The sequence below is a fragment of the Mobula hypostoma genome, chromosome 4 (assembly GCF_963921235.1).
Source record: "Mobula hypostoma chromosome 4, sMobHyp1.1, whole genome shotgun sequence".
Taxonomy (NCBI): domain Eukaryota; kingdom Metazoa; phylum Chordata; class Chondrichthyes; order Myliobatiformes; family Myliobatidae; genus Mobula; species Mobula hypostoma.
Window position 1 is genome coordinate 159,235,884 of NC_086100.1, and position 18,476 is coordinate 159,254,359.

At 40.7% G+C, this 18,476-nt stretch overlaps 1 protein-coding gene across 4 annotated transcripts in view; it reads right to left on the bottom strand.

The window, feature by feature from the left end:
• Positions 1–18,476, bottom strand: part of LOC134345718 (probable E3 ubiquitin-protein ligase HERC3) — a 71,725-nt gene that overhangs the window by 13,779 nt on the left and 39,470 nt on the right. The window contains exons 14-18 of one of the 4 annotated variants that reach the window (XM_063046836.1): positions 16,210–16,290; positions 14,073–14,135; positions 10,157–10,201; positions 9,529–9,618; positions 3,405–3,509 (exon numbers count right to left, since the gene is read on the bottom strand). In XM_063046836.1, the coding sequence (XP_062902906.1) occupies positions 3,405–3,509; positions 9,529–9,618; positions 10,157–10,201; positions 14,073–14,135; positions 16,210–16,290 (384 nt within the window). Of the gene's footprint in view, positions 1–3,404; positions 3,510–9,528; positions 9,619–10,126; positions 10,202–14,072; positions 14,136–16,209; positions 16,291–18,476 lie in introns of all 4 variants that reach the window. The other 3 variants (XM_063046835.1, XM_063046838.1, XM_063046837.1) reach the window with 3 other exon arrangements.

Genomic DNA, 18,476 nt, shown 5'->3' on the forward strand with positions numbered 1-18,476 from the left:
CTGCTTTGAACTTTTCCCCTATCACGTTAAATACATTTTGACTCTGGGAAAAAGATACTGGTTATAAATCTATTCCTCTCAATTCTATAAAATCAGGTCTCCCCTCAGCCACCACCACTCCAGAGAAAATAACCCTTGTTTGTCCAAGCTCTACTTACGCACTAATTCAGTGAGCATCCAGGTAAAACTCTTCTGCACCTTCTCAAAAGCCTCCATATCTTCCTATAATGAGGCAACTAGAATTGAAATCAATACTCCAGTCACAGCCCAACTGGAAATTTATAAAGCTACAATAAAACTTTCTGACTCATTCATTCATTGCCTCAAATGATAAAAACAAGCATGCTGCACTTCCAAGGAGCTATGGACATGGACTTCAATATCCTCTGCATCAACCCTGCTAAGGGATCTGCTGTTGACTGTGTTCTTTCCCTTTACATTGATCTTCCAAGGCGCAACATCTCACATTTGTCTAGATTAAACTACGCCTGCCATTTCTCCACTCATATCTGTAACTGATCTATAACCCTTTGTATCCTTTGGCAAACTTCTACTCAATGCCACCATTTTTTTGACATCTCCAAACTTAACAAACCTTCCATACTTAACAAGTCATTTATATATCACAAGCAACAGAGGTCCAGTATGGATTCCTACATAATACTACTAGTTATGGACCTCCAACTAGAATAAGCCCCATTTATCATCACCCTCTGGCTTTTATGAGCAAGCCAATTCTGAATCCAAATAACAAAGTCATCATTTCTCACAAAACTGATGGATGTTTTTGAGGAGGTATCCTAAAAATCAATCATGCAGTCAGTGTGAGAGATAATGTCTATATGGATTTCAGCAAGGATTTTAGCTAGATCCTGCATGGTAGGCTAGACCAGAAGCTTAAGGACAAGGATTATGACGTTGGTATATTGGATCCACATTTAGTTTGGAGGTCGGAGACAAGATACCATGGTGGATTTTCTGACTGGAAATCTGTAATATGGTGTACTTCAGGGATTTGTGCTGGGACCCTTGTTTTTTTTGTACCATATAAATAACAAGGTGAGCATGCAGGAGTATAATTATTAAGTATGCTGACAATACAAAAGTTTGAGAGTTATAGATAATGAAGAAGTATACAGTGAGGCACAGATCAGCTGTAAAGTTAGGCAGAGCAGTGGCAGATGTCTTCCAAACAAGTAAGAGATAACGCAGTTTGGAAAGTCCATTTCCAGTAGAGCATGAAGAGTAAATGGCAGCGATCTTATAAGCCTTAATCCACAGAGGGACCTGGGCTGCAAGTTCTCAATTTGCTGAAAGTGGCGCCACAGATGGATAGTGTAACGAAGAATGCATTTGCCATGCTTGCCTTCATTTGCTGAGGCATTGATGTAAGAGTTGCAATATAAGACCCTAAGACATAGGGGCAGAATCACGCCACTCAGCCCATCAAGTCAGCTTTGTCATTCTATCACACCTGATTTATTAGCCCATTCTCCATAACCTTTAATGCCCTGATTAATCAACCTCAGCTTTAAATATACCCAGTAACTTTAAATATACCACAGATTCGCCACTATCTGGCTAAAGAAAAATTTCCTCATCTCTGTTCTAAATATCTGTCCCTTTTTTCTGAGATTGTGCCCTTTGATCCTAGGCTCCCCGACCATAGGAAACATCCTCTCCGCAGCCCCTTTGTCTAGCCTTTCAATATTCCACTGGTTTCAATGAGATTCCCCCCTCATGCTTCTAAATTCCAGCAGGTACAGGCCTAGAACCATCAAATACTTCTCATATGTTAACCGTTTCATTCCTTGGATCATTTTTGTGAACCTCCTCCAGATCCTCTCCAGTGCCAGCGCATCGTCTTTGAAGAGGGGCCCAAAAATGCTCATAATACTCCAAGTGCAGTCTAACCAGTGCCTTAAAAAGCCTCAGCATGACATCTTTGTTCTTATATTCTAAGTCCTCTTAAAATGAATGCTAACATTGCATTTGCCTTCCTTACCGTCTACTCAACCTGCAAGGTAACATTTAGGGAATCCTGCACGAGCAATCCCAAGCCCCTTTGCACCTCTGATTTGTGAGTTTTCTCCCCATTTTGAAAACAGTCCATGCCTTTATTCCTTCTACCAAAGTGCATAACCAAGCACTTCCCTACACTATATTCCACCTGCCACTTATTTGTCCATTCCTCCAATCTGTGTAAGTCTTTCTGCAGATTCCCTGCTTCCTCAACACTATCTTCCCTCCACCTATCTTTTGTATTGTCTGCAAACTTGGCCACAATGTAGAATGATGTGGAAAGAAGTGGTCCCAACACTGAACCCTGTGAAACACCACTTTCAACTGTCAACAAATCAGAAAGGGCACTCTTTATTCCCGCACCTTGCCTCCTGCCGGTCAGCCAATTTTCTGTCCATGCTGGTACTTTCACTGTAATACCAAGGGCTCTTATCATGTTGCTGCTGTATATTGGTTTAATATAATCATTGTTTAAGTATATTTTAACGTATCAAAAATCTTGGAATATGCTGGAAATTCCACAATAACTAATTGCCTAGGTTTGGAACAAAGTTTCCTCTTGCCACAAATGGAAAATATGTGTGATTTTGGCCCAATGCCTCCTCTTATAATGGGGAAAATATCCTCCTTAAAATCAAATTGTTGGACCAGAGTTGTCTGTGTAAGCTGGAGTGGCTGGTGCAATCAATCCTCCCCTCTTATGCTGATAATAGTAGATCAAAGTTTGAAAATTCTCAGAACATTTTGGTTGTCAGCACTTCTCAACTTCCTCCTCTATAAATGTCTACAATTACATTTGCACAGACGATGCCAAATATGTCATGCTGTAATCAATCCTGCCTGTCAGTGATGACCCTGTAGCAGTAGTTTGTGCCCTTTTACTCCTCAGTGTCTCTTAATAAGATCTGTGCTCCATTGAGATCTCTTATAGTAATTTCAAAATTGGATCAAGTTAATTCATAAAATAAGAATACTTTCAAATAAAGACTAAATTCATTTGTGTGTACTGATACAGTTATCTCCCCATCTCTCCATCATCTTCCACCTCTGCAGTCACCTACCACTGCCAATGGCCTTAGAACCATACTTCGATTAGGCAATTGAAGGCAAATTAATCATGTATTAAGTCTTCCTTGTTCGGGTCTACAAAACTTGACTTTCTATTGCCATTTTCTTATCTGTATTTCAAATGGAAATCTCTATGTGAGCCGTAATGACAACATTCCTCCCACCCAAGTATTGCAGTGGTTGTGAAATCAGTATAGGAAGTCACGGCAGTCAGGATCGACATAATAGGGCAAAGAAACACTTTCTGGGCCGTAGAGCTGCATAATCTTTAATAATTAGATTTTCGAAATGTTGAAGAGAAAACAGTTCCATACCTTAAGTGCTGTAAAGTACGCAAGTCCATTGTGAGATCTGCACGAGTCTATTAAGTCTTGAAGAACTGCTGTTCTTGAAACATTCACTTCAGTTCTAATGGCATCCTGAAATAAATGAGTTCACTCCTGAGAAAAGGCTTACAAATATGCAGGCAGAAAGTGAGAGACAAGTAAATCAAGACTACTATGCATTTGGAAATAAAATACATGTGGTGTAACGACCTGATAAATGAGGAAAAGTAGTTGATCTCTAATACAATATTCCAATGGACAAGTGAAAGAATAAAATGATAGAGCACCCACAATTTTTCTTTCCATGGTGTAACATTTGTTGACAATCTTGACTGAGTTTTAAAGAATTTGTACATTATGAAAGGTTATTTTTTAATTCGGTGTTTAAGGCTTTCTTGTGTGATGGTAAGAAAATTGCCCACATCATGACCTCAGAGCAAACCAAAGAGCTTTATGGCAAAAGAAGTGTTGTTGTCACGTAGAAAATATACCCTGCACAAAATGGCCTGGCAATTATCTTGTATACTGCAGCCTTTGAAGTGCTGCTTCATAACTTTTTATTGGAAAATCTGGGCTGCAAGTGGCCATGTCATACCAAGCATGGCAAGCAACTTCTTTAGGACTGTCTCAGGCAGACGCTGCAAGAAATGATAGCTAACCGTACCCTGTCCCAGGGCTGTAATACTTGCACTATTGACAACAAATTTCAGTTCAGGAAGGTTAAGACGAGGGAACACAAACCACTCCTCATAGAGGAATCAGAAGTGGAGAGAGTGAGCAATATGAAGTTTCTGGGTGTCAATATCTCTGGGTACCTAACCTGGACATAACATATTGATGTAGCTATGAAGAAGGCAAGACAGTGACTGTATTTCATGGGGAGTTTGAGGAGATTTGGTTTGTCAACTAAACCACATGAAAAATTCTACAAATGTACTGTGGAGTGCATCTTAACTGGCTACATCACCATCTGATATGGGACGGGGGAAGGGCTACTACACAAGATCAAAATAAATTGCAGAAACTTGTAAAATTAGTCAGCTCTATCATGGGTACCAGCCTCCATAGTATCCAAGACATCTTCAATGACCTATGCCTTAGGAAGATGGCATCTGTCATTAACGATTCCTACCATCCAGGACATGCCCTATTCACACTTGCTGTCGGGAAGGAGATGCAGAAGCCTGAAGGCACACACTGAGTGATTCAGAAACAGCTTCTTCTGCTCTGCCATCCGATCTCTAAATGGACACTGAACCCATGAACACTACGTTACTACATTTTATTTCTGTTATTTTACACTACTTACTTTAATTTAACTATTTAATAGACACATATATACTTAATGTAACTGTTTTTCTCTATATTTATTTACCATGTATTTCATTGTATTGCTGCCATAAAGTTTATAAATTTCACAACATATGCCGGTGATATTAAATCTGATTTTGATTCAGCCATCGTAAAGTCATTATCCATGGCACATTCAAACATCCTGTAAATTTGCAAACGTGTTTCCCAGACATTCAGCCATTGTAGCCAACTTTCCATTCTCCACTATTACTGGAATCTGGTTATAACTCTAACATCATACATTTTCTTTAGCATTCCCCACACCACTGGTATGCTAGTGTCCTGCCCAACTGATGAGCAAAATCCCCTCCAAGCCGTCCTTTTAGCATTCCTAATTACTCTCCTTGCTTTTGCTCTCTTCTTCTGAAAATTCAGCAAGGCTTCTGGTGTTAATTTATGTTTCAAAATGTGAAAAGCCCATCTCTAGCCTCTGTACATTCCTGTGCCCACCAAGAACACATTCCTTACCAGCTCTCCTAACACCAAAGGAATGGTTTGATAGGCTGCCCACAAACTAGGAATTAAAACCTGTGTGGATGAGTGTGTGCCACCAAAGACTTACTGTACATCCCAAACCAAAAGACATGGATGAACCAGGAGGTACGTTGTCTGCTGAAGGCTAGATCTCTGGCATTCAAGACTGGCAACCCAGGCCTGTACCGGAAAACCAGGTATGATTTGTGGAGGGCTATTTCAAGGGCAAAGAGACAATTCTGTACGAGTTTGGAGGCGACATCGGATGCACAGCAACTCTGGCAGAGTCAGCAAGACATTACTTCCTACAAAGCGAAACCCAATAGCCTGAATGGCAGCGATGCTTCACTACCAGATGAACTCAACGCCTTCTATGCACGCTTTGAAAGGGAGAATACAACTACAGCTGTGAAGATCCGTGCTGCACCTGATGACCATATGATCTCCATCTCAGAGGCCAATATTAGATTGTCTTTAAAGAGAGTGAACCCTTGCAAGGCATAAGGTCCTGATGGAGTACCTAGTAAGGCTCCAAAAACCTCTGCCAACCAACTAATGGGGGTTATGTAAGGACATTTTCAACCTCTCACTGCTACAGGCGGAAGTTTCCACTTGCTTCAAAAAGGCAACAATTATACCAGTGCCTAAGAAGAATAATGTGGGCTGCCTTAATGACTATCGCCCAGTAGCACTCACATTGACAGTGATGAAATGCTTTGAGAGGTTGGTCATGACCAGACTCAATTCCTGCTTCAGCACGGACCTGGACACATTGCAATTTGCCTATTGCTGCAATAGGTCAACGGCAGACACAATCTCAATGGCTCACCACACGGCTTTAGACCACCTGGACAACACATTACCTACGTCAGGATGCTGTTCGTCGACTATAGCTCAGCATTTAATACCATCATTCCCACAATCCTGACTGAGAAGTTACTAAACATGGGCCTCTGTATCTCCCTCTGCAATTGGATCCTCGACTTCCTAAATGGAAGACCATAATCTGTGCAGATTGCTGATAACATATCCTCCTCGCTGACAATCAACATTGGCACACCTCAGGGGTGTGTGTTTATCCCACTGCTCTACTCTCTGTATACACACAACTGTGTGGCTAGGCATAGCTCAAATACCATCTATAAATTTGCTGACAATACAACCATTGTTGGTAGAATCTCAGGGGGTGACGAGAGGGCATACAGGAGTGAGATATGTCAACTAGTGGAGTGGTGTTACAGCAACAACCTGGCACTCAATGTCAGTAAGATGAAAGAGCTGATTGTGGACTTCAGGAAGGGTAAGACGAAGGAACACATACCAATCCTCATAGAGGGATCAGAAGTGGCGAGAGTGAGCAGTTTCAAGTTCCTGGGTGTCAAGATCTCTGAGCATCTAACTTGGTCCCAACATATCAATGTAGTTATAAAGAAAGCAAGACAGCGGCTATACTTTATTCTGAGTTTGAAGAGATTTGGCATGTCAACAAATACACTCAAAAACTTCTATAGTTGAACTGTGGAGAGCATTCTGACAGGCTGCATCACTGTCTGGTATGGATGGGCTACTGCACAGGACCGAAAGAAGCTGCAGAAGGTTGTAAATCTAGTCAGCTCCATCTTGGGTACTAGCCTACAAAGTACCCAGGACATCTTCAGGGAGCGGTGTCTCAGAAAGGCAGTGTCCATTATTAAGGACCTCCAGCACCCAGGGCATGCCCTTTTCTCACTGTTACCATCAGGAAGGAGATACAGAAGCCTGAAGGCACACACTCAGCAATTCAGGAACAGCTTCTTCCCCTCTGCCATCTGATTCCTAAATGGTCATTGAATCTTTAGCCACTACCTCACTTCTTTTTTTTTAAATATATAGTATTTATGTTTTTGCACATTTTTAAAAATCTATTTAATATATGTATACTGTAATTGATTTACAGTACTTGTCTAGTATTATTATTATTTTTATTTTTTTTCTCTCTGCTAGATTTTGTATTGCACTGAATTGTTGCTGCTAAGTTATTATGCCAGTGATAATAAACCTGATTCTGAATTATACTGTGATAGTCTTCTCCGGTATCACCTGGAGACAGTTGATCAAATGATTTCTCACATTCAGTGGAAAATTTTCCCCAGTTTGCCATCTAAAAGACCATGAAAGTACCAGAACCCAAATTCTGACAGTGAACCTTGATCCCTACAAATACACAAGACTGGGAAATGATCACTCCCCATACAGTAAGTCATTACATCCCAACTACTAACTCCAGCAAGTGGAGCAGAGATACGAGTCAAGTCCAGACAAGAGCCCCCACTTGCAGCAATGTCTTTCTGCCATCATTGAAACAAATTAAATCATATTCTTCCAAAAGCTCCTCTTCTATTGCCCCATTAGCATCTGTAGACGTACTGCCCCACAAACTGCTATGTATGTTAAAGTCATCCCAAAAATAATTTTACCAGAATAGTTTCCCACCATTCTCCCCAAACCTTCCACAGACAATTCCTGACCTGGATTATAAAATTTCACAATTTTGATCCCACCCTATCACAATTCAATAATTACAAATTTGGTATTCTTTGGAGAAAGCAAAAATCTGTACAAGAAACCCTCCTTCACAAAATTGGCACAACCTCCTCCCACAGCTGTATGTCTATCATATCTCACAACCTCATAACCCTGAATCTAAAATGATAAATGTGATCACAACCAAGTTTCTTGTACACAAGAACACTCAAGGAAACACCAAAGCCTAAAACATATGATTTAAATTCCTGTCCATTCGCTGACAGACTTCTCACATTCCAATGAAGAACTCTAAGTTGTTGGAGAAGATCAAAACATAGCACCCTGTATACAATCACCCTCCACCACCAGCCCATTCCTTCTACTATCATTCCCCAAATCTTCTCTCCGAAATACCTCATATACCTTTCCTACAGTAATTCTCACTAAACCCAAATTCTTTGATGTTGCATCCACCATTATCCTAAGTTTAAGTCTATCAGATTTCTTTCCTGCCTGTACTGTTCCATTAACCACAGCACATAGAAACGGAAGAAAATCTATCTTTTTTTAAGAATCATTACCTTACTAGATGTTTCACCTCCCCCACTCCCCCCTGAACAACCTCACTCCATGATCTTCCTCCATCCGAATCCCTGTAAGTGTCTGTTTTAACCTGATACCCAACGGATGTAGTGGTTTCAAATCTTCTTGAAGCTTCTGCATAAGAAATATTATGCACCAACTTCACCTTCTGAATTTCCCAAGCCTTTTGTAAAACAGGGCATCCGAAATAAGCAGCACTATGAGCACCTCCACAGTTGCAGCATCTTGCCTCTGCACTAACTCCACAATTCTCATATTCAGGTTCACATCCACATTTTGCACATTGCAGTTTCACCCTACAAGAAGTAGCGACCTGTCCCACTCATTGGCATTTAAATCTCTGCAATGGTGGAGAGTCATACATTTTGACTGAATAACTAATACAGCCTAAATAGACTTTGATCGAAGCACTTCATCAGAAAAAGACAACAGAATAGACAAACTATCACATTTTTCTCTCCAGGTCTGTTATCTCCTAGCCAAAACTACCTTGCCCCCTCTCAAGTTGTCCCTAATATTCTCCATAGATAGGCACAGAGGAACACCTGAAGTAACACACCAAACCTTCATTTTCCCCCTCCTAATGTACTAACAATTTTACTTCCATCCACAGTCTTCATTTTCAGTATTTTCTTCTGTTGTTTTAAGTCAGCACTTGTAATCAACACCCTACCTTTGCTAAGACATATTGCTGATTTTACTTCACCAATATACTTCTGAAAGCCTTTGTCACAATTAGATATGAAAGCTATCACAATCTTGCCATCAACAGCATCTTCTACCACAGTCCTTATGCCCTTCAGTGGGTGACCCTCCTACCCAGACACATTCTCTCCCCCCCAAACTCATTTTCCTTTTATTTCTTACCAAAATCCATTCCATACTATCACTTAACTCCCCATCTGAATTTCCCACCATAGGCTCCCTTCAATCACATTACAGGTGGTGCAAACGGCCAGCTCCCATAACTCTAGCTGACAGTGACAAAAAAATTGTCCCAACAAAGGACTATGAATGAGAGCCGGGCTTAAATAGGCTGCAGGTGATGGGTTGGAAATGAGTGGCAGTGACTCCTGTTAACTGGTTGGAGACTGGAAGGTGCCAGCCTGTGCAGACCTGACACATAACGCATGTATCGAAAATGGTTCATGGATGACTTCCTGAAAGTCATACTTACTCTTAGAAGTATTTTGGATTCCAGCTTTAAAAAATAAAGTTTTGTATCCATATCAAAGATGCAAGGATATGGAATTAATTGCTGTATCACCTGTGAAAGAAAATGCAATACAAATCTGATCACTATATATTGATGAAAGTTTAAGTGCTTTAGATATTTTAGCAAGATAACAAATTGTCTCTATTTGCCATCATATCACCCAGTTTATGGTGTCTTTGCACTACCATTTTGCTGCTCTAGACAAATGCGGTACTCTGGACTCAAATGCAAAAACTCCAGATGTTGGAATCTGAAATAAAATTTTAATATATGAAGATTGTCTGGTGTGTCTCAATGGGTAGCACTCTTGCCCATTCTGTGTTCAAGTTTCTTTCTGGAGTCTTAAAGCCCAAAACCCAGACTAATGCCTCAGTCTAATACTGAGTAATGAACTGATAAAAACTATCAGTCGCATGAAAATAACCTGATTCTGAATTCTCTGAGGGTGGCAAGATATGGTGTGACCTGAAGTTGTTTGTCTGATTGTTCCATAAAGAGAGGAAAAAGTAATAAGGGTGATTGCTAACTTAAAAGCAAACATACAATGCAAGTAATCTACCTTGCGAAGGGCTGCATAATATTCCCTCACCCGTTTGTGCCGTCGGTCTAGAGGTATAACACTTCCATTTATCAACTGTGAAGAAAGCACAAGATTAGTACTGGAGAAACCTTTTGTGATAGGGGTGTTTGTTGCATCCCCTATTAACATTCCTACAAAAGGATCTCCTTTCTTGAATAACACTGTTTGCCTCCATGAAATCTTCCATTCTAGAATAACAACACCTTTAATATAGCATAATGTCTCTAGCCATTTCACAAGCAGGTTCATACTTGTCATTGAATGGTAGTTGTATGCTCCTAGTATGTATTTATCAAAATAAATATTCCTACATTTAGAACTCTTGATGGCACTTTGGCTTGTATTTCATGGAGTACAGCCATTCAACCCACCATGTCAATGCCAACCATTATAATGCACTAATCCTATTAACCCACATTTGGTCTGTAGCATTCATTACCTTGGCAATTCAAGTGAAATATCCTTATCTTTTAATCATTCAAGCATCTCCTGAAATGTTGCCAATACCAAGACAATTATGAATCAGCCACATCTGTAGACACAAAGTTACATATAGGCCAAACAAGGTAAGGATGAAAGATTTTCATCTTTTTAAGCAATATTAATAAAACAAGTTTGGTTTTAACAACAATCTGGTAGTTTCATGGTTCCTATCCTTGAAAATAATGTTTTTATTCACGATTTAATGAATTACTTGAATTAAAATTCCACAACTTTTCTGATGGGACTCAGACTCCAGGTCTAAGCCTCTGGATGTTAGGCAGCAATGTTGTGAGAGTTAGTTAAGCAATGTTTTCATCGTATTTAGAAGTGTATCAAACAAGTCCTAGTAATTTAATATCACTACTGTTAGACTCATTGAGCCATAGTAGTAGTAATCCGATCACTCAAGTTGAATATGATGTTCTCCAATTGGTTGTCTATAGTTGCTTCCTCAGGTGATGATAGAGGCCAGTCCACATCCACATATCCAGGATATCAGTGTGGATTGCCGTAGTGGAGAATGCCTGTGTGCGACTTTGTTCATCATTGGGAGCCTGATACACAGGCAGCCACCACACAATACTTGACAGCTCAGCATCAGGGTCTGGTGGCATGGAATTCAAGACAACTGGGGATCATTCACTGTTGCAGCCTTCTTTCACCTTTGCTGTCGTTGTGATGTGTCATCATCTTCTGCCAGCTCCACTGTTAAGGACTTGGGTGGATTGTTGGTCTGGAACTTCCCCTTTGTCCCTATTGCCATGCGTGACCCTACCAGGAGCTAACTGTCAGATGGCTGAATTCCAGATAGCATCACCTCGGAAGCCTCTCCACCATGACAAGGTGACAATCGTCAGAGAGCATCGAGTCATACAGCACAAACAAACTTCTAAGTGTGGTCTGTACCCAACATCAATTCCCATTTGTGTCAAACTTCCATTGGTCCCATTTTATTTCCCCATATTTCCATCAACACGCCGGATCTACTACTCACCGATACACTAGGAGCACACTAGATACACCTCTTATGAAAGTAAAGCATCTGGGAAAACCCATGTGGAAAGAACATGAAAGCTGTACACAGACAGCACTGGAACTGCAGTATTGGCATAGAACAATGCTTTAAAGCAGTGGTCCCCAACCTCCGGGCCGCGAAGGATGTAGGAGTGCAGTGGTTGCCGGAGCACACCCAGCACACCTTTAAGAAAAAAGCCGAAATAAACAAGCTAATTAGTTAGGTGCCGCCCATAAGCCAGTCTTCATTAGAGGAACTGAGGTGGACAGGGTCAATAACTTTAAATTCTTCGGCATTAAGGATCGACGTTTCTCTCTCTGAAAAGTGTCAGAGGATCTGTCCTGGGGCCAGCACGTAACTGTCCTAGAAGTTTGTGTAGATTGAACATGTCACCTTGATCCTGACAGCCCTGTCTTTTCAGCCTGTCTGGGCTGGCATTTAAATTGACCAAACAATGGAACAGCTAAAGGCTCCAGCGCCCTGGTAAGAGGAGCGAACATCACGTAGAGCAAATGAAATTGGCAATTGGCTCTGACCTGGGCCAACATTTATGTGCCGGGCAGCACCTAATTAATTAGCTTGTTTATTTCTGCTTTTTTCTTAAAGATACGCTGGGTGCCTCCCACTACCACTGCACCCCTGCATGCTTCACAGCCCGGAGGTTGGGGACCACTGCTTTAAAGCAATTTCAGCACTGCTCACTGAACACTGTGAGATCGAGAAGCAGAGGATCACCTGAATTGCACTCTCCCTGTAAATGTCACACTTCATTTGCACTCTGTTGTTCTCCCTCATACTGCCTCAGTGCACTGTTGTAACAAATTGATCTGTATGGACGGTATGCAAGACAAATTTTTCATGTAACAATAATAAACAAATTTGCTAATCAAGGACAGCAAAAATATGGCTAACTGCAAACTGTTAACAGTCTCCAAAAAGCACGTAGCATCGGCTCAAGGGACAGATTCTGTCCCTCTCTTATAAGACTATTGAATGGTGCAATAAAGAAGGACTCTTGACCCCACAATAGCCTTACACCTTATTGTCTGGCTGCACAGCTCTTTCTCTGCAACTGTAACATTTTATTCTGCATTGTTATTGTTTTTCCCTTGTACCAACTGCCTCAACGCAGTAATGTATTGCAAGGATCTGTATGCATGACATACAAAGTTTTTCACTGTACCTCTGTAATGTGACAGTAGTAAACCAATTTACCATTTAATTTGACATTTATTACAAGGGTTTGGAGGCCAGATCTACATTGAGCTGGCCTGGTGCGAAGAGGAGATAACTAGGCACAGAACATCATTCCACCAGGGATACTTGTGTGATCAAAATCGTCAGTGAAGTTTTCAATGAATGTACTAAAGAGGTACAGTTCTCCAAATGGGATAAGAATCATCACAACCAGGTGTGCTAATACATGTGATTCTACAGATGCTGGAAATCTTGAGCAACACACACAAAATGCTGGAAGAACTCTTAACCTGATGAAGGGTCTTGGCCTGAAACATTGATTGTTCTTTTCCATCCACAGATGCCTGATCTGCCGAGTTCCTCCAGCACTGAGTGTGTGCTCATACAATGGTCATCAGGCAAGGCAGGTTTAGGGGGAGAATATTGGTAAAGGAACAGAGAATAGCTGCAAGAAAGATATCCGCAAAAATATTGCATCAGGATAAAAGACATATTTATACCACGGGGCAAAAGTGGTGATATGAAAAACAAGAAAATAGATCAGGCTCCATAGAAAGAAAAAGGGATAACCTTTGAGGAATGGATGCAATAACTCAGCAGATGGTTAGTTACCAATGAATGATCAAAGTAAAAACAAGCATCAAATATGGGGTTTGGGAGAGCAAATAATTGTGACCTCGAGGAAGAGCATGAGCAGTCAACAGGAGAAAGGTGAGAAGAGGAGACTTAGGAGACTGCTGGTGGTAGAAACTGGAGCTAAAAACAAACTCCTGCAGGAACTGAGTGGGTCAGGCAACATCTGTGGAGGAAAATAGACAGTCGACGTTTTGGGTTGAGACCCTTCATCTGGCTCAGAGGATGGACCTTAACCTGAAATGTTGACTGTCCAATTCCCACCACAGGATGAAAGGAGACCATGATGCAGTCACTCAGAGGGTGAGCCCTGGAGATTCCCAGGATCAGTTTGTGACCGTTGTCTTCATTAAGTAATATCCCTTTGTTCTGGTTCCAATAAACTTATTAAATTTGTTGAGCTTCTACTCAAAATACATGTACCCATAAAATAAACTATTCCTTAATTATGAGGAATGAAATCAATGATTTTGCAAAAAAAAGTTGGGTAATTCTATTCTCTTTTTAAATGCAGATAACATTAAACTATCAACTTTCATTCAAAGGTTAACAGTAGCATTCAGATATTTTAACTTTGTTTCTAAATATAATATGTACCTCATTTATGAATTGATCCAATTCTGATTTCAAAGCATAGGGAAAGCAGTTCTTAGAATATTCCTGCAAATTATAACATGAAAATATACCAGTATTATTTTCCAAATGCTCTACTTGGGATTATTACAACAAAAGGAGACACTAAAAGTCTGCAGTTGAAGGATGGACTTGGCAGTTCAGGCAACATCTGTGAAGGGCAATAAACAGGCAACAATCTGTGTCAAGGCTCTTCTCCTGGACTTCTCAACCTAAAACTTGACTGTCCATTTCCCCCACAGGTGCTGCCTGAGCTGTTGAGTTCCTCCAGTATCTTGTTTAGTATTACTACAGATACTTACTCAAGTGCAGAGGAAGGAAACTCAGAACATAAGAAATAGGTGCAGGAGTAGGCCATCTGGCCCATCAAGCCTGCTCTGCCATTCCATAAGATTATGGCTGATCTAGCCATGGACTCATCTCCGCCTACCTGCCTTTTCCCCATAACCCTTAATTCCCCTACTATGCAAAAATCTATCCAACCTTGTCCTAAATATATTTACTGACGTAGCCTCCACTGCTTCATTGGGCAGAGAATTCTACAGATTCACCACCCTCTGGGAAAAGCAGTTCCTCCTCATCTCCACCCTAAATCTACACCCCAAATCTTGAGGTTATGTGACCTCATTCTATTCTCACCTATCAGAGGAAACAACTTTCCTGCCTCTATCTTATTTATCTCTTTCATAATGTTACATGTTACTATAAGATCTCCTTGCATTCTTCTGAATTCCAGTGAGTACAGTCCCAGGTGACTCAATCTCTCCTTATAGTCTAACCCCCTCACCTCTGTAATCAACCTGGTGAACCTCCTCTGCATCGCCTCCAAAGCCAGTATATCCTTCCTCAAGGAAGGAGACCAAAACTGCACACAGTGTTCCAGGTGCAGCCTCACCAGTACCCTGTAGAGTTGCAGCATAACCTCCCTGCTCTTAAATTCAATCTCTCTAGCAATGAAGGCCAACATTCCATTTTCCTTCTTGATAGCCTGCTGCACCTACAAACCAACCCTTTGTGACTCATACACAAGCCCTCCCAAGTCCCTCTGCACAGCAGCCTGCTGCAATTTTTTACCATTTAAATAATAATCCGATCTTCCATTTTTCCTTCCAAAGTGGATGGCCTCGCATTTATCAACATTGTACTCCATCTGCCAGACCCTTGCCCATTCACTTAACCTATCTATATCTCTCTGCTGACTCTCTATCTCTTCTGCACAATTGGCTTTCCCACTCAGTTTAATGTCATTAGCAAACTTAGATACACTACACTCGGTCCCCTCTTCTAGATTGTTAATGTATATCGTGAACGGTTGTGGGCCCAGCACCAACCCCTGCGACACACCACTCACCACTGATTGCCAACCAGAGTAACACCCATGTATCCAAACTCTCTGCTTTCTATTAGTTAACCAATCCACTATCTATGCTAATACATCAACCCCAATTCTCTGCATCCTTATCTTATGGATAAGTCTTTTATGCGGCATCTTATCGGATACCTTCTGGAAATCCAGGTAAACAACATCTATCTGTTCCCCTCTGTCCACTGTGCTCATTACATCCTCAAAGAACTGCAGTAAATTTGTCAAACAGGACCTGCCTTTGCAGAATCCATGCCGCGTCTACCTGATGGATTCATTTCTTTCCAGATGCCTCGCTATTTCTTCTTTAATGACAACTTCAAGCATTTTCCCAACTCCAGATGTTAAACTAACTGGCCTATAGTTACCTGCCTTTTACCTGTATCCTTTTTTGAACAGTGGCGTGAACCTAAGTATTGTTTAAAGCATCAAATTTCATGATTAGATTGACAAACTCTCAAGTTGAATATACACAGTGCTTTATCCCATAATGTTGTTTTGGTTCTCTCCTGTTTCTACGGCCTGCAGAGTTTATGCATCACCGTAAGTCTAGCTTTTCTTTTCCCATTTAACAAACTATCAATACAAACACGGTACTAAAAATCTCTTGAGTCTATTTTCAGTTCTTTCAGCAGAAGTTGCAGTGAGAATAAACTGTAAAGCTGGAGGATATTAGCACTTGAATTGCCACTGGGATCATTTTCAGCATAACATTTAATAGCATAAAATATCACTTACCCTAAATGACTCTTCAAATATTTTCATTACAGGAACTTTGAAGTTCCTCTCTCGAATGCAATAATCTCTGGTAGAATTTACCTGCCGACATATAATCAAATATTAATCATCAGTATGAGATGGAAAACATGAACGAAGCATGACCCTGCATATTTAAGAGACACTTCGAAGTTTTGACTACTAGCTAGTAAAGATCTCCACCACTGTTTTTCCTGATGCAATCTCAGAGTCCTTCGTAGATAATGAAGTTATCTGGTTGTTAGGGTTAGTCAACTTCCATAAATGTTGCTGCAAAGACTAATATGATATGAATTAGATATTTTGATCTACTTGTGCTTTTACCAATACAAGAACAAATGACATGAGAAACGTAAACAGTTCCCACTCACCACAGTTATCCATGTATAATATTCACTTGCATGGTCTAGGTCAATCCAAGACAAGGGAATAACAACAGGTAAAGCATCAAAGATGGTTATTCTGCAATCACTCCTCGTTGACCTCAAATATTGATGGCCCATCACACTATTTTCCCACTCTCTCCCCGTACCTAATGATGATTGACGTCTTTTTCATTTAGAAATTTTTCTCTGTCCTTAAATATAGTCAGTACCTTGGTCTCCATAACCCTCCATAGTGGCAAATTCTACAGGTTCATCCTGACTGGTGTGATGAAATTTCATCTGCCTCAGTCCAAAATGCTTATCCTGTATCCTGAGATTGTGACTTAGTTCTGCACATCCCAGCCACAAGAAACATACTACTGTCTGTCTAGGCCTGTGAGAAATTTCTACGTTTCAGCTAAATCCTCTCCCAGTCTTCTTAGCTCAAGCGAAACAGGACTAATTGACCTAATCTTACTTCATGCAATAGTCCTAGCCATAAACATATTTTATATACAGCCAATTCTACTTCTTTTCAATTAGGATTAAAATCATGATGGATTTAAAGTGAACATCTGATCTGATCTGAATCCTCTAAAATTTTAGTCTAAATGGGTTAGTCTAAAATCAAGTTCAATTTATTTATTTCCAGGATGTACACATCATTTCAGCTAGAATAGCATTCAATGTCTGCCCTTAATTGAAATGCTTTTTTCAACATGATGGAAGATTTTCCCACAGTGTTCTTGCAGCAAAAGGTACTGGAATATTTAATAGAGGAGGAATTATGACTGATTTATCAGTAAACCTGATGTGTGGCTTGATAAGCTGGACTGAATTTCTTTTTCCACAGAAAGGCCCAAGGACACACTTTAAGGTTAGCAAGGGGGAGTGTAAAGATGAAGTGAGGGGCAAATCTACTTATTTATCTATTTACACAGAGTGTGGTAGGAGCCTGGAATGGGTCACTAGTGGAAATGGTGGAAAGAGCCAGTTCGGCAGAGTTTAAGAGAATCAGAATCAGGTTTAATATCACCGGCACATGTCAAATTTGTTGTCTTTGCGGCAACAGTACAAAGCAACATATAATAAAAGAGGGATAAATGTGAATTAGAGCAAATATATACAAACAGTTAAATTAAATAAGTAGTACAAAAAAAAATTAAAAGTTGTGCAGTAGTGGTCATGGGTTCAATGTCCATTCAGAAATCAGATAGCAAGGGAAAAGAAGCTGTTCCTGAATCCTTGTGTGTGGCTTCAGGCTCCTGTGCCTTCTTCTTGGTGGTAGCAATGAGAGCAGGACATATCCTGGGTAATGGGGGCTCCTTAATGACGGATGCCACTTTTTTGAAGCATCGCTGCTTGAAGGTGACCTGGACACAATAGAGGCTAAGGAGACTTTTAGATAGACACATAAATATGAAGGGAATGGACAGATATGGACAATAGACAGGAGGAGGATATTTAGTGTAAATTGTCATCAAGATCAGTACAACTTCATGGGCTGAATGGCTTGTCCATTAGTTCTTGTTCTGTGAAAAGGAATTGGAATTGGTGGCATTTCCATGCACCTGCAAGCATTGTGCTTTCAGGTTGTAGAAGTTGTGCGTTCAGGAAGAGTTTTAGTGTGTAACTACAGGAAACACTGCAGCCATGATATTAAACAAAGTTGAGTGTTTGAAGAGATGCCAGTGCATCCAGCTTCTTGGGATTGGAGCTATAGGCATCCAGGTGAGTGGAGAGTATTCCACCACATGTCCAACTTCTGTCTTGAGTCAGACAGCTCGAACCTCAATCAGTAATGTTGAGGATGGCGAAAACATAGGCACATTCACCGTGTGCATGCCACTGGAACTCTGCCCAGCCAGACTGTAAAAGCCCTTT